This window comes from Lycorma delicatula, chromosome 2 (genome assembly GCF_047948215.1).
Source record: "Lycorma delicatula isolate Av1 chromosome 2, ASM4794821v1, whole genome shotgun sequence".
NCBI classification, from domain to species: domain Eukaryota; kingdom Metazoa; phylum Arthropoda; class Insecta; order Hemiptera; family Fulgoridae; genus Lycorma; species Lycorma delicatula.
Window position 1 is genome coordinate 19213348 of NC_134456.1, and position 17776 is coordinate 19231123.

The 17776-nt window shown below is 29.2% G+C and overlaps 2 protein-coding genes across 3 annotated transcripts in view; one reads left to right on the plus strand and one right to left on the minus strand.

The window, feature by feature from the left end:
- Positions 1-8192, plus strand: part of GPHR (Golgi pH regulator) — an 84319-nt gene extending 76127 nt beyond the window's left edge. The window contains exon 10 of the mRNA XM_075358406.1: positions 8050-8192. Coding sequence (XP_075214521.1) covers positions 8050-8071 — 22 coding nt within the window. The 3' untranslated portion in view covers positions 8072-8192. The remainder of the gene's footprint in view (positions 1-8049) is intronic.
- fws (Conserved oligomeric Golgi complex subunit 5 four way stop) overlaps positions 1-17776 on the minus strand; it is a 54990-nt gene that overhangs the window by 13999 nt on the left and 23215 nt on the right. For both annotated transcript variants that reach the window (XM_075358401.1, XM_075358402.1), the window contains 5 exons: positions 11840-11957; positions 7186-7326; positions 6009-6142; positions 3787-4033; positions 2640-2753 (listed from right to left, as the gene is read on the minus strand). In XM_075358401.1, coding sequence (XP_075214516.1) covers positions 2640-2753; positions 3787-4033; positions 6009-6142; positions 7186-7326; positions 11840-11957 — 754 coding nt within the window. The remainder of the gene's footprint in view (positions 1-2639; positions 2754-3786; positions 4034-6008; positions 6143-7185; positions 7327-11839; positions 11958-17776) is intronic.

Consider the following 17776-nt stretch of genomic DNA (forward strand, 5'->3'; position numbering starts at 1 on the left):
ACAGATTTCATTACTGAGTGATTTCACAGCTGGCAAGATTGTGATTCCAGCAAATGTTTTAAAAAGTTATTATTAACAGTCTAACTTCAACACAAATCTCTTATATCACTGTCAGATGTGCACTGACTCCAATATAACCATGCAAAAGTGACTATTTCTACTTCTTGTGAGCAATGTTTAAAATAAGTTAATTTTGTGAATAACCCTTGGTATTGCAATTTAAAAATAATTTATAATAATTTTATTCCTCCAACTGATTAATACGGCAGCATGTCCATTTACAGTACTTTTTAATAATTAAATGGAAGAAGCAATTAAGAGTGGAATGGTGAACAAAAGTAAAAAAGGACGGATGAAGAAGTAAAGATATCTAGTCCGAAGAACTTTCATACAGAAAATAAATCAACTGGTATCAAACAAATTCAGGAATTAAAAAGAAATATTATAAAAATAATCATATGGAACTTTATGATGGTCAAAATTTTATTAGTAACAGGTAAAAGAATATTTTGGCAATAATATTAATCAGGGTTTTTGAACTATTTACTTCAATAAAAAAAATAGAATATATAGAAAAAATATTTCAAAAACACTTTTTTTTCTAATCATTATAAATTAATTCATATTTTTCATAAAATGACAATTACTATTGTAGTATCTGCAAGTTGTAGTTATTATTAAAAAATATTGTTACTGCAGTGTAAAAATACTACGTATTCATGAAAGATTACAAAGACTAAAGATTCAGTTCTTTTCATGAAAAGAACTCATGATTGTTATTTCGTTAATCTTATCATACACTCAAATAAGTTATGTATATCTATTCCATCTCTTATCCTTGTTAATATATGCAGTTTTTACATTTTGGATAAAGAAATAATGTCTCAATACAATATGGTTAATGTTTTGTAATAATCATTTATTATAAAGTAAGAAATTAAAATAATTGTGTATTCTCAATATTGAGGTAATATAAAATAAAATAAAACATTCTGAAAATTTTGACATGATAAGGTTTATCACATTCAAGGAACAAGATTACATGCCCATCAACTTTTGTGTTTTTCACTTCTGTTACACAAGTAATACATACACTGTTTTTCATAATTGAAAATTAGGTAATTGTTTGAGGTCTGTTCAGAAAATAAACAAACTTTATTTTTTTTATCTTTATTATTAATTTTACATATCCTTGACCCTTGTTCCCTTGACTCCCCCCTCCTCTACTCACACACTTTTCCCAGCAGTGTTTCCACTTTGTGAAGCAGTCTTGGATAGCTTCATTTGAGATGGTCTTTAAGGTCTGTGATGAATTTGCTTTAATATCATAAATAGTCTCAAAACGGCATCTTTTCATCGCAGATTTTAATTTCAGAAATAAGAAAAAATTGCAAGGGGCCAGGTCTGGCAAGCAGTGAGGCTTTGGGAGGACCGTCATCTGAATTATTGCACAAAACTGACCAATTGACAAAGCTGAGTGTGTGGATGCATTGTCGTGGTGAAGGCACCATGAGTTTTCCTGCCACAACTCTTGATTTATTTTTGTGAATTTTTTCACATAACCGTTGTAAAACGCCTTGATAGTATACATGGTTCACTGTTTCACCTTGAGGCAAGAATTAAAAATACATAATTTGATAAAAATCAAAAAATCAGAGAGCATCACTTTGACACTAGATCAAGACTGAGATCCTTTCTTGGAGCTTTAAGAAAGGTGAGATCCTTTGCCAATCCATTGAGATGATTGAACTTTTGTCTCAATGTCACGCCAAAAACCCATCTTTCATCTCCTGTTTCATATATCCTTTGCATGAATATTTCATCGCCATTGGCTTGTTCAAGAAGTTGCAGACAAATGCTCACTCTATGTTCTTTCTGCTGTTTGGTCATCGAACAAACTTTGTTGCAACTTGATGCATGTTCAGTTTTTCAATCAAAATTTTTATCACGGCATGATCCAATTGAGATGCTAACCTCTTCTGCACGTTCTATGACAGTCAATCAATGATTTTCAACATCAGTCATTGATTTTCTGAATGTGGGTGTCATTAGTTGAAGTTGAAGGCCTTTCTGGTCGAGGGTCACCTTTGATTGACTGATCACCACTTTTAAATCATTAAACCATTCATAAAATTGCATTGTTTCCATAAGATTGTTTCAAAAGCTGAAACATTTCTGTGTTTCAATTTTATGTTGTACATAAGTTTCACAGAAAACTTTATGTTGTATCATTGCTCCTGAAAATCGCACATTACAAAAATCGCTACTAACACTTAAACATGTTGCACTCAAATAACAATAACACAAAAACTAAATGAGATATCAATAACCCAAGAACATGTGGTTACAGAGGAGGTTATGTAGAACACATTACTACCAATTGCACGTCGCTAAATATCTGCGTTGGCATGTAATTAAAATGTTCTGTTATTTTCTGAACAGACCTCATATAGTAAAAAATACATATTGTTATTAATGAGCCAGCAGTTGAAATGATAACAATTAAATAATTTAACCAATAAATTAATTTATTGATTGATTGCTTAAGTGCAATTAAATGTGATTCTGACAGTAAAATAATTTTTAAAACAACTAAGACGTAGCTAAATTTTGTATGTAGAAACTTAGTTAAAACTCACTTCTGTGTTATTACTTGCTGATGATGATATGGAGCTAAATAACTACTAGCTGCACGTGATATAAATGCTACCAGTTCTTTCATATATAATGAGCTTCCAGTAGGTGTTTCTTCCCTGTAAAATGAAAAAAAAAAATCATTTTGTGATGATAAAAAGCTAATTAAAACAGCAAAAGAAATAGAAAACAAATCTTAAGTTTAGAACAGTAGCATTTTTTTATTTCATTACGTTTTTTTTATTTTGAAACACAACTGAATGGGTTATTATCATCAAAAAACCAAGACCAACAAATTACAGATGAATTGTAACAAAATGCATTTTTTTGGAAGAGAACAGATAAATAAATAAAATTTTTTGATACTTCATATAACAAACTGAAATATTATTCATGATTGTAAAGAGACTCCCATAAACAGAGAGAATTACACCAAGAAGGGTATATATCCACCAATTAAAATAAATAATGTGAGACCAAATTAAATAGAATAAAATGAAACTGATAACATGCACCTTCAACAAACCACATAAAAATTAACAATATATTTACAGACAAAATATATTATCTACTTTTCTTTTCTTTGTAGGCACATTGAATTTCATCTGGCACAGATTATGTCATGCCCCATTATTAGAAAGTTCTTATCGTTCTTTAATAACTTGTAAAATCTTACTTTGTCATAAAATAAAATTAATGCACTTTCTAAACCTTATATTTTTAAACTTTTTTAGATTAAACAGTTTTTTTTTTTGAGTTATGAAGAAAATATTGAGCAATTATGCTTGCACTCAAAAGTGGCCTACTGGATAATATAACTTAGTTCAGTTTATATGAGAGAATATGAAAAGTAAAACAACTCTGTTCACTACCACTTTTCATTATTTTCCTTGAATATTTAGAATTATGAGGGCATGGTAAATTTGTGCATGTTAGCTATCACATTTTCTTCCAAATATTAACACATATGCAAACCATATGTGCTGTGTTAGAAGCTGTATGATAACATTAAGTAATATCATTCATTGCCTAAAATCATGAATTTGTTGATCTAAATTTATACCATCATTTCTACTTAATCAAAATTATTATAATAATCAGCAAAATTATTTATCTATTAATTACAGATAAATAGAAAAAATGTTAACATACATATTAAAATCTTCTTGATGAATAGTTAAAATAATTGATTCAATTGCATCATTTATTGATCCAATAAGTGGATTAATTATAAGCTTAGTCAAATGATCTGCATTTCCAAGAGCCTTATTTAGTTCTGTAACAGCAGGCTTGGGTAAATTTGCAGACATGTTAGTACTCACTCTTCGAACCTGAGTAGTTAGGTAATAAGCTATGTTCCCAATATTTACATTTAAAATCTGACCAGCTGTTGGAGGTTCTGAAACAAAATAACCAAAGAATCTATTCTTTATAAATTAAAACATGGTGTAGTCAGTTTTTAAAATCTTTACAACTTTAAAACACGGATATCAACATTTCAAATCTAATATAACTTTCAAATTACATATTTAATCAAATTTTAATTATAAGTAATAGTTGGTGTAAAATAATATATTACCTCTAGAAATAGAAATATATTAAACTGGATCAAAAAGATTTTTGCTTAAGTTAAAGAACTTTTTATTAATATAAAAATCTATTCTATTCTTGTAGATCCTGGTTTCAATTTAAAACCATTTTGTTTAGATTATAATTCATAAAAATTTCAAATTTTCACATCCATATTTTAAAGTTGTAAAGATTTTAAAAACTGACTACAGCATGATTTAATTTAAAATAAAAGTTATAAAAACTTTATCCATATTTGAACTAGCTTCTGCTTCATGTTAAGCTTCTTAATATAGTATTTTAGTTTCAAAACCAAACTATTGGATGAAAGCAAGTAGTAGCAGCAGTATTAGTAGTACTACTACTATTATTGGATGGAAGCAGTAAGTGTTGTGGTACTATTGGATTTGCTTGTGTTAGAATTGAGTTTTGAAAGATTCTTTTTTTGTTTAAGATAAGTTCAAACAGTGCTTGTGATTTAAAATATATCTTTTCATGTAGAATGTTGTCTTTACATGTTTCTATATTTCAAGTGTCACAAGTTTGCATTCTTATTATCTTGTATAGGATTTCCATACTCATGTTCCAGATGTAAGTGTGGCTTGTTTCAATTAAATGTGGATTAGTGATAAATGATATCCTTTAAGTAATTTGCTTACCATTAAGAAAAACTTCATTCAATTTGCCATATGTAAAACTTATTACAGTCTGAGTAATCGAGTTTTATACCCCAGGTAGATCAAATTTTCTTTTAACTATGGTATTTTATGCAATGTCATAGGCTGATTTTTTGAGTTTATAGGACATTTTTTTCGGCGTGGTTATTTATGCGTGTGAATGCTATGCGTTTGATTTATTTATTTTTTTTGTTCTGTTTTTTGTTGAACTGTCTATAAGTGTTCTGTTTTTTCAATTTTATTTTTTTTATTGTGTACTGAATATATATTTCATCACAGTCTTTTTTGTGAAAGTGGAATATTTTACTATTGTGTGGTTTGACAAGTACAGTTTTGAACACTAAAAGTTTTCAAGATTATGCTTTTATCTTTTTCATATTTGGGAAAGATTACATTCTGTGAATTTAGTGTGTATAAGGAATTGTTTACATTTTTGGTGCTTCCATTGAACAGAATTGTGATCTACACATCTAGGGTAATAGATAATTTTGTGTGAATGTCACTATGAGGATTTTTGTATTTTTTAGGGAGTTGGAAAAATACTTTAGGTAACATGCCAAAAATGGGTGTACAATAGGTATAACAGACAGTCACAGATTCTTAATGTTGGTTTTGTAAGATTGTGACTTTCAATAATAGCAATGTTTATAAAAAGGTTTATTATTATTTTGATGATGGCTACTTTTGAAAATATTTTTTATTAAAAATCTGATTTTTTGTTTAAAATTAGGGTTAATGTTTCAGACTTCAATAAGATTGACTTTCAAAATATTTTTTTATTACAGATTTTTTTTGTTTGTTTTAAATTAACGTTAATATTTTATAGATTTCTACAAGAATGATTTTGTCACAGACATTATGATTAATAACATAATTTAGCCCCCAATTTCAGCCACAAAAGCATTCCCAAATAAAAAAATTGGAATAGGGTTAAGTAGGTATAATACATTGCTATACAATACAATACATTACATTGTCAATGAAGATGATCAGATATAATAATCGTAAAAATAATTTTATTAAAGTTTACATCATTGAATTTACAACAAATAATATAATAAATATATATCAATTTTAATGAAAATGTTATTATTAAAAGAACACATAAATAAATAAATGGTTACTTACCTATAACTTGACTCGCTTCACCACTTACAACCAGCATTTGTTCTCCTTTTAAACAGAATAATCTAACAGCTTTCCCAATATTACGAGCAACAGTAAGACTAAGAGCTTCTTCAACCAATGAAACACTCAGCTCACTTTAATCAGACAAATTTACAATTGCTAATTTAACGTATTTAAATATAATTATATTACTCATTATTGAATCTGTTAAAAATATAAAGCTATTACTAATAAAAGACTTAAATATTAGAATTAATTTCTAAAGATTTGGATTTCATCATTAAATCTGCAAATGATTTAGCAAGCAAACAATATCAATTTGGATATGAACATTATAAATAAAGGTTTTTTTAGCCAGAAATATAAATAAAATAATCATTTAACATGATTTACTATTATGTATAAAACCATAAAAATCAAATTTATAAATTTCATAATTTCCATCCAAACTTACTCATTGTTATTTACATTGCCTCTCAACATACAAACATTCTAACAGCAAGATCATATTTTTGATTATGATACAGTAATAATGTTCATACTGAATAATATCTAATGATAAGAGTACAGTAATTTAAAGTTTATTGTAAACCTTATTGAAGAAATTTTTCCTGTTTCATAAACTTTCATTAAGACTCCTTTTATTTTTCAAAAAAATTATGCTTTATAAACTTCATTTGCATTTAAAAAATCAAACAGTTAAAATTTAAAAAGTAAAGGATAGTAACAGTTATATTTCTTAAGTACAAAATAAAATGTATTACAACAATAATTTTTGTTACGTTACATGAAAATTAATCCAGAATAGAGTTAAAAAGTTTAGTTTAAGCACAAAAATGTAGCAGATAATAAATATACCTCACTTGAATTTAATAAACACTATATTTATTTTATATAAATTCCTTTAAAAACATTGTAATTTGAACAATTTTTTTTTATCTTATATTTAAAAAAACATGTACAACCACACTCATAACTTACATTAATCATTATTAGAAGTGAAATTGGCTGATAATTAAATATGAACAAAACAACGTGAAAAAATAACAAACATTTACCAGCAATTGCAGACAGGGAGTACTTAGTTGAAGTTTATTCTCCACTATATGGCTAGCATAGTTAACATTAATATTTATATTTTCCTTAAAATAACTATTGAAACAATTTTAACTCTTACTTTGTAATAGTCCGAATTAATGAGTCAACATCCTCAGTAGATGGAGGTGCCTCACCGGAAAACATACTATGAACCGAGTCTAAAAGCCGAGCAACAGAACGTGACAAATATGCTGTCTCAAACTGGTGGCCACATTTCCCACTGAAAAAAATTATTAAACATTTTAATAATTAAACTATATAGAATGGTTCAATAATTAAAGAGTGAAATGGCAATAACTGTAAAACTGTACTGAAACTGTCTGATATTCTCAAGAAAACACCCCTGATATAAATATAACTGGTCAATAAGATTCCATTTTAATTTCTTTTATTTATTTAAAAATGTCAGCTCTAAAAGAAATTTGCACCACAGAAGAGCAGCATGCTATGATAAGATTTTTATTTTTTAATTCTGTTTTAATTGACCGAAATTAGCTTGCAGATGTTACATTACGGTAAAAAAGTGATAAACGTGCAAACTTTTAAAAGTGGATTGAAAAGTTTAAATCAGGTAGAAAAGTGTCATTTTCATCATAACAAAAAGACTGATGCTTTGGAGAATCATATTAATAAAACTTCAAAACTTACATGTCAGCTGGTAAAGTAATGTAACAATGTTTTGGGACTATAAAGCCAATTTACTGCAATTATTTGGAAGAACAAAATACAATCAACAGTTAGTACTTTTTTAACATGCTACAAAAAAGTGACTCACAATAAGGATGAAACATCCTGGTTGTCTCTCAAATGGCATCATTCTTCTGCATAATAATGCCTTCCCCATATCACTAAAAAGTCACAGGAAGCTATCTGCAGTTGTGTTGGAAGGTGTTGCCACACCTACCTTACAGTCTCAATTTCACTTACATTTTTTTTTTTTTAGTTTTCAAAGAGTTTTTAAATGAAAATGAGTGTCAACAATGAGCAAATCAAGAATGCGGTATAGTTCAAATACAAAGGTGAACAATTGTTAACTCCTGGAATAAGAAAGATCAGACGAGTACCTAAATTTAACCAGGATTTATGTGGAAGGATAATATTTGTTTCATTGTTATTGAATAAATAATACTTTTCTAAAGTTTTTGTCTCTTTAATTATCGGACAACCCTTGTAACATATAAAGAACAAATATTTTTGAATTTAGTAATCACAATAAACAAAAAAAGTATATTGTACAAACTAGATGATACCAATTATCAATTAATTTTTTTTTTTCTGAATTTCAGGCTATCTCTTTTTCAGCTCCTTCAATATGAATTACTAGGAGTTTGTGATTTTTATCTGGACAAAACTATAACAGAAAGTACCATATTCATAATCAAAGAATTCTTTCTGAGAATAAATTTCACACAGCAGATTTTTCTGTTTGCTTCAAATAGAAAATCATTGTTAAATAGTTCTATATACATTGTAATCAACTTTCACAGTGTTAGTCAATAATGACAATTACTTGGTCTGTAGAAAGGAATAATAGATGTAAGTGCCTTATAAACCATGATATTCTCAATAATTTACAGTTCATAAAGAAATATTTTTTATCTAGTTAACAATCGGAAATAGTTTAATGGAAAATGGATTCCACAAGGAAAGTGAATATGTTCCCAGAATTAGTTTATTTTTCAAAAACTGGTTTTACACATCCTTCATTTTATAAACATTTCCTTCATCACTAAAATGCTTACGTCAAATGTAAGTCGCTGTTCTATTCATTTCCGATCCTCCATAAGCTTGTTTATGTAATGTCTCTCTGTTTATGTAATGAGAGTGATTGTTTTAAGCAAAATCCAAAATTTTATGTTTATGTACTGTTCAATTGTTGACATTTTTCACTATGACATACACGATACAAAACAAACAGATATAGTATTTGTTGTATATGTAACAGGAAATATGTTATAGTATATTGTGTGTAATGACTGCTACCAAAATAAAAACCAAAAATCTCCTTATAATGATGTTATTTAAAAGCATTTGATTCAGGAACTTTTTGAAACTACCTTATATAAAACTATATATGTTTTTGTGACATCTTTAAAAGTAAATGGCAAAGATAAATAAATAAAAAAAGTATCATTTTTTTAATTTATTTTAGATAGCTGTAAACCAATTTGATAAAAAGTAAACAGCTAGTAAAACTTTAAGTTTCTTTATTTTTCATTTTGCAAACTTATAAATTTACTGAATTCTATTTTTCAGATACATAAATTGCATACATCAAGACTTATATCACATTTAACCAGCATCTTCCTTGTAATCATCCCTTCTTTGAACAATAATTGATTTTTCTTTTTCCTGTTAGTCTCCGGTAATTACCTTTCAGATAATACTTCAGAGGATGATATGTATGAGTGTAAATGAAGTGTAGTCTAGTACATCTTTGCATTTGTCGATGTTACATGAACCAGGGACCAAAAAAACACATTTTTACAAGCACAAACCTACTTTACATTAAGCCGTACATCCACTTCTACCATTTAAAAAAAAAAATTGTCCCCAAATTCTCCCCCTTCCACAACAATCAAAACAGCTATCTTTTTATTTTTGCATATTTTTTAACCAAATTTTTTTTATAATCGATTAATTCTGTGCATAACTTTATTACATACAACAGAACATCTATACTCTGTTGTATAATCTCAATTTTAAAAAAAATTATTTTTTTTATTTTTTAAACTTTTTTTATCTATCATTATTTTTCCACTATACATAAAAATAAATAAAATAATTAATGCCAGGAAAGTATAACAATTTTGTTGTCGGATTTTTTTGTTCATACCAGATACAAACTTTCTACTAAACAGAGCACTTAGCAAATTTAATTCAATCAGCTCCTGAATATCCATGATAATTAAGAAAAATAATATATTTTAACTTTAAAAAAAAATAAGTTAATCATTATGAGTTTCTAGAAGTAATTATAGTGCTCTCACACGTAGTCCCATCCATATTTTAAATAAATACAGACTCAGGAACTCGTCAGAGTTTGGCGCCACTTCAAGGTAGCTCAGCAGATACCATAAAAACTGGAGGTGGTGATAAGTAAGAACAGAAACAGTATATAATAGTTGTTAAACAATAGTCCAAATAAACACTATTTTATTGCAGTATTCTAAATCAAAAGTTAAATACCCAATGAATTAGCAATACTGAAACTCAACTGCAAGATTAATAAATAAAAATAATGATTGATCATAAACACTGCATACAGAATAATGTACTATTCATGGAAGTAATGAATGTAGTACATTAACAGTTGAGTCACATGTATTAAGCCCCACTTTAAAAATGCGATTTTTATTCAAGTCATCCAACAGAACTACACCAAATAGTTTATAAGGTCATTAGAACCAAATTATTGCTAAGAAACACAATAGTAATCTAATAGCAAAATTATAATTTCAAAAATTCAGAACAATAATGCCCTTATTCTTACCACTCAAAAGGTATATCTTACATATTAAGTTCATTCATTAAACCATCAATATCATAACAGATATATAGTGATCCTTCCATTTTATAAAAATTTGAAAATATTATATTCCATTTTCAGTAAAGTGTAACACTTCTGTTTTTTTCTAATAGGTTCTACTATTAAAATCTGGAACAAAGAAGTTCAGCTTTTTATGTACCAAATCATTTAATTCATTTTGTGTTATTACATGAAGCTCACTGGTGGTTGGTAAAAACATAGGATCACTACTAGTGGACTCGGCAAGTTGTGACTCGAATCCTGATGAAGATTAATAATCGTCGGAAAATGTAACATTGTCTAAGGGCGCAATTGGCAATGGTAATTCCTGGCTGTGAGGAATGACCTTTAGTGCTAAAGGCAAATTTAGATACTCAATTTTACCCTTTTGCATTTTTGAGTACCCCTTTGTTTTAGTAATGCCGAAGTAGCAATCACTTACATGGTTCTCTACATACCATAGGAACAGCAAACTTCATATAATTTTTCTTGCCATACATTCGCTGCACTAGATTTACATGACAACTCTCCCAGCAAACATGAAGAACCCAGTGTTTTTCTTGATCACCAATTTGGCACTTGAAATATAAAAAGTAACCTTTTTTTGACTTCCTGAGATGTACATATAATCTGTGACTTTAAAGTAAATCTTCCACATATATAATACAGCTAATCCACTGGATTTTTGCAACATCAATGCCTAGAACTTACCATCTTATATAAAATATAACAAAATCACTAAAGATGCTTTACTGTACATAAGACAGAATCAAACTAAACTTTAAAGAAATATAACAGAGTCTTCAAAGGCTCATAAAATCTTGTGGGAATATCCAGTAAAGCTAGGTGTAAACATTTCTAAGTAATTCAAAAAAGTTAACAGGTACTCGGAAACAGGACGTCATAAGACAATTCTGTGAATAGATATTTTAATAACTAGTAAAATGAAACACAAAAAGAGCATTTTCATTAATATTACAAAAATCAAGTCAACCAGTGTAATTTACATTTTTTTCACTACATTATACTTTCACACTACAAGTAGCTCGAATTTAAATTACTAACAAATTACTAATTTTAATTCAAATTACAAATAATTTTTTTTATACCTCAGCATATTAAATTACACATTTGAATACAAAGTTAATAAATAACAAAAAAAAATGAAGAAGGGAACTAAACAACAAAAATGTTAAATACTAACGCATCAGGATACACATTAGAAGTAAGAGGTTCTGCTTGAAGCTGTTTGTGTAAATCAAGATGCAGTCTCAACAGTTTCGGGTATTCTCCTTCAAGAGCTTGTTTTATAAAAGATGAACCTAATATTAACAAAATAAATAAATATAAATCACAATCAACCAACAAAATAATAATAAAAATTAAAATAAAATAATAAAATGAATAAAGAAGAAATATTATTTGCTACTAACCCCCACTTACACCTACTATTCCCATGGCCATAATAGTATTAAAATGTATAAATTCCATTTAATTAAATCAGAAGAATAAAAGTTTTCTGAGATCACATACTCTAAAACAGCGCTGTCCAACCTTTTTACAATTTGGGGCACATCTGAATGATTACAAAGGCTGCACGGGCACCAGGATTCATTTCAACTATCCCTACACTACTGCTGCTACTAACAAAATCAATAATTATAAATTATAATAATGATGAAAACATTTGAAACAAAAATCAATTATATTTACTCACCACATAATTAATGTGAAATCTGACACTTCATGCTTGCTGCAAATTGAGGAAAATCCGGTGTATAGCTGAAACAAGCTAATCTTAACACGTCATCAAGGTGGGAGTCTGTCAGGCAGGATCGGTACTTGTTTTTGATGATGTTTATTGATGAAAATGCAAATTTAAAAAGGTACATTGAATCAAAGCATGAATTTCATGCTCAGTACTCAGTGCAATGTTTCATTTTCAGTGCAACACTAAGGAGAATGGGGTATTTTTCTTTGTCCACCATAGTCCATAATTGCTATACGTTGCATATGAGGATTTTAAAGAAAGGTCTTCTTAAAAATTAAAAATTTCCACTTCTAATTCTTCAATTTTATACTTTCTGAATACTTCACACACCCTATTTCCAAGTTCACTAACATCAACAAAAGTAAATGGATTCCTGACAAACAATATCACTGATTCAAATATTGAAAATTGGCTAAATCTATTGTCAAATTAAAACACAAGAGTTTCAAGATGCTTGGCATAAGAGGAAAGATCAGACTCGCCGTCATTTATTGTTTCTAGGATTGATTTGAAATTTGGAAAGTGTGAAAGGGAATTTCTGTTTACATGTATAATCCATAACTTCACTTTCTTTACAAATGTATTTATAACATTTATCATATGTAAAGTATTATGATATTTCCCTTGCAATTCGAGATTTAAGTCATTTAATTTTGAGGTGATATCTGCCAGAAAATGTAAATCTAGTAGCCATGATATATCATCCAGTTCGTGATAATATGGTCCGGGAGATGATTTCAAATAGTCTCTTATTTCATCTAGCAGACAGAAAAATTGTTCCAGTGTTTTACTTCTACTAAGCCACCTTATATCTGCATGAACAATTACGTCACCATACTGAGTATCTGATATATTCAAAATATTTTTAAACAACCGATGACATGTAGAAGACGATCTGATGTAGTTCACTACACAAGTTACAACTTTCATGGCATGATCAAATTTTAAAACCTTTGCGCATAAAACTTCCTGGTGGAATGTGCAATGATAAGAAATAAATTTTGAAAATGATTCATCCTTAGCACAAAGAGATAGAAATCCATTATTCCTACCAGTCATACAAAACGAAATAACTTTAAACAGTTTTTGTTGTTTTTGAAGTATTGCTTTTTGATATCACTATCATTTATATTTTCATTGATAAAAGTGTTCCAGATGTCATGAAAATATAAATCACAAGGTAATCTCAAGTCTGTTATTATAGCAACAAGTTTTGAAAGTGGAAATTTATTATCTTTAATAATAGCTTCTTTAATAGGGAATAATCTTTAATAGGGAGCGCATTAAATATGTCTACTCCCCTAGTTTGTCCATGAAGTGGCAACAATTTGACAAACTCTTCCTTTACTGTGAAATCATAAAAAAACTATTCTAATAAATACATATAATCTCGGCAATATCAGAGATGTCAGTACTTTCATCAAACTGGAATGAAAAATATCACATAATTGCAAATCCTGATTTAATCCTGATAGATTCCAAATTATTAGAAATATGTTCAACCCGCCTAGCAATATTTTGGTGAGACAATTGTAGACCTTTAAAGGAAGACATAAGTGCAGATTTATCTTTGTGACTTTCAAGCAGAAATTCAGAAGATCATTGCTTCTTTAACTACTTCCCCATCACTAAATGGTTTTTTCCTTTTAGCTAGTATGTAAAAGATTTTGTAAGAAGCTTCTGTCAAATTACTGGTGTTATGAACAAGTTTCATAAACATGGATTGTTGCAATTGTAATTTAGATTTAAGGTCTTTCACTTTGTGTTTTCTCAGTTCAGAATTCACAGGAAATTTGTTATTAAACTGTTTGTGATTAGTCAAAAAATGTCACTCTACATTACTTCTTTTAGAAACAGACATGCTAACATTACACAATAAACACAGTTTTTCCCCTGTATTCAATAAAACAATATTGGTTCTCCCATTCACTGTTAAAGCCATAAGTTCTTTGCCTTTTAGCCATGTTACGACTACACTAGATATTATGTTAAAATAATATCGAACAATTTAAAGAACTTCACTTTAAAAACACTGATAACATGTGGAATGTATAACATATCACAACACGAGACAATGTAATAAACTGTACCAGCAGAACGTAGATCTACTTCACTTCACAACTACCAAGTTATACTGAAGTTAAAATACAAGAATTGGATGACACTCAAAGAGTCAGAATTTTTAAAATGTGTCACATTCATCTCCTTATTGGCTGAAGACTTAATTATGTTAAAAGGTAGAAGCTCATTCATTTTTCTAAATAACGGAAAATTCACTGGCCACACCCACATGCAAATTAATTCAAAAATTCTCTCATCAGAAACATCCGTTTCTATTTTAGGAAGGTCAGGTTAAAATTTATTAAAATCGATGTTAGGAAATACAAATAACAAAAGGTTCTTTTTTGTTCTTGTTTACCAAGAACAGAAAAGAATGTCAGTTGGAAATTTATTACAAAGAATACCAGTAGCTTGAGTGGAGAACAGACCAGCAAATGAGTGACAATTAGGTGGTGTGTTCTGTCGAGCTAGACCCCTGCTAGGAGGATCTTATACCCACTTATACCATTACAAAGGAAATTAATTTGTCAATAACAATGACAAAAAAATGTGTTACAAAAGCTGGCAGAATTACTTCTGTTGAACTACTGGAAAATATAATGGCTAAAATGTATTTTTATATCATTTTTAATATGTAAAATGTAATGTTATTTTGAAATGTGAATTAGTATTAAATATTGGCAAATGGGCATGGGCACGAAAAGACAAAACAAAAGACGCCATGGTGCCCATGGACCCCGGTTGGACAGCTCTGCTCTAAAACAATAGCAGATCTTTAGAAGAAACTGGACAAAAAATTAAAACTCCAGATATCTTAGCATAAAATGAATCCAAGTTTACTTTAGATTTTTCACTGCTCAGTGTTACCACTTTTCACACTATACACTGTCAGAAATTATAACTATTTTATTCATAATATATCATGTTTAAAAATTAAAAATTACTTTTAAACAGATTATTGTGTACTATTCAAGGTAAAAATTCAAAAACTTCACCAGTGTCCAAGCCATTCCCACATGTCCCCATTGATGACATGCCATTGGTTGTCACCCTAGCTTGTGAAATAGGTTTTAATATATTGACTGTAAGCCTAAATTCCTTAAAATTGATCCAGTTGAGGTCTATGTTTTTTTTTGTCGTTTTTGAGGTATTGTTTTTTGATATCACTATCATTTATATTTTCATAGATAAAGGTGTTCCAGATGAAAATATGAAAAATAAAATGAAAATATAAAAAACATGCACTTGATATATGGTAATCTCAAGTATATGGATAAAATTCAGAAACTGAGTTAGGCAAACCTCCAATGTGCAACATTCAATGTTATGATCAGTTGAAATTTTGGTTTAACTATTTATTTAACAAATGATGTTTTGCATAGTAATCAACTACAGTTACCATAGTATGTATTATTATTCTGACGGGCTGAACACACTACCCACAAACTGAGTTTACCAAATATAAAACAGTATTGTAATCAATAATATTATCATTTAGGTCATTTAGATGTGCTTAGATGCTTTTTTTTCTTCAGTCATTTGACTGGTTTGATGCAGCTCTCCAAGATTCCCTATCTAGTGCTAGTCATTTCATTTCAGTATACGCCCTACAACATACATCCCTAACAATTTGTTCAACATATTCCAAACATTGCCTGCCTGCACAATTTTTTCCTTCTATCTGTCCTTCCAATATTAAAGCGACTATTTCAGGGTGCCTTAATTGTGGCCTATAAGTGTATCTCTTCTGTTAACTAAATATTTCCAAATGCTTCTTTCTTCATCGATTTGCTGCAACCCACTTCATTAGTCACTTTATCCACCCATCTGATTTTTAACATTCTCCTATAGCATTACATTTCAAAAGCTTCTAATCTTTTCTTCTCAGGTACTCCGATCGTCCAAGTTTCACTTCCATATAAAGCTACGCTCCAAACATATACTTTCAAAAATCTCTTACTGACGTTTACATTAGTTATTAATGTAAACAAATTATATTTCTAACTGGAGGCTCATTTTGTCTGTGCTATTCGGCATTTTATATCACTCCTGCTTCATCCATCTTTAGTAATTCTACTTCCCAAATCAAAATTCTTCTACCTCCATAATCTTTTCACTTCCTATTTTTACATTCAGTGGTCCATCTTCGTTGTTTCTACTACGAATGAAGTCTACTAGTCTACTAGGATGAAGTCCTACTGTGTAGGACTTCATCCATGTTGTTCATTGTTCCTTCTAAATGCTTTTTACTCTCAGCTAGAATTACTATATCATCAGCAAATCATAGCATCTTTATCTTTTCACCTTGTACTTTTACTCTGGATCTAAATTGTTCTTAACATCATTAACTACTAGTTCTATGTAAGGGGATTAAAAAGTCTGCTTGTCAGACTCCCTTTTTTATTACGGCTACTTTCTTATGTTCTTCAATTATTACTGTTTCTGTTTGGTTCCTGTAAATTTTAGCAATTGTTCTTTTATCTCTGTATTTGCACCCTTATTTTTTTTAAATTCTGAACATTTTATTCCAGTATACGTTATCAAATGCCGTTTCTAAGACTATAAACGCCACGTATGTTGGTTTGTTTTTCTTTAAGCACTAAAATTGCTTACCTTGTCCCTTTATTTTTCCTAAAACCAAATTGGTCTTCTCATAACACTTCTTCCACTCTCCTCTCAATTCTTTTGAATTCTAGTTTTTTGATGCATGGCTAGTTAAGGTAATTGTTCTCTATTCTTCACATTTATCTGCTCCTGCTTTCTTTGGTTTCATGACTACAACAATCTTTTTGAAGTCTGATGGAACTTCCCCTTTTTTGTAAATATTACACACCAGTTTGTATAATATATCAATCGCTTCCTCACCTGCACTGTGCAGTAATTCTGCAGGTATTCCGTCTATTCCAGGAGCCTTCTGCCATTCAAATCTTTTAATGCTCTCTAAGATTCAGATCAAAGTATTGTTTCTCCCTTTTCATCCTCTTCGACTTCCTCTTCTTCCTCTATAACACCATTTTCTAATTCATTTTCTCCGTATAACTCTTCAATATATTCCACCCACCTATTGACTTTTCCTTTTGTACTATAAATCGGTGTACCATCTTTGTTTAACACATTATTTGATTTTAATTTATGTACCCCAAAATTTTCCTTAAGTTTCCTGTATGCTCTGTCTGTTTTACCAGTGTTCATTTCTCTTTCCATTTCTGAACACTTTTCTTTAATCCACTCTTCTTTCGCTAGTTTGCACTTCCTGTTTATAGTATTTCTTAATTGTCGATAGTTCCTTTTACTTTCTTCATCACTAGC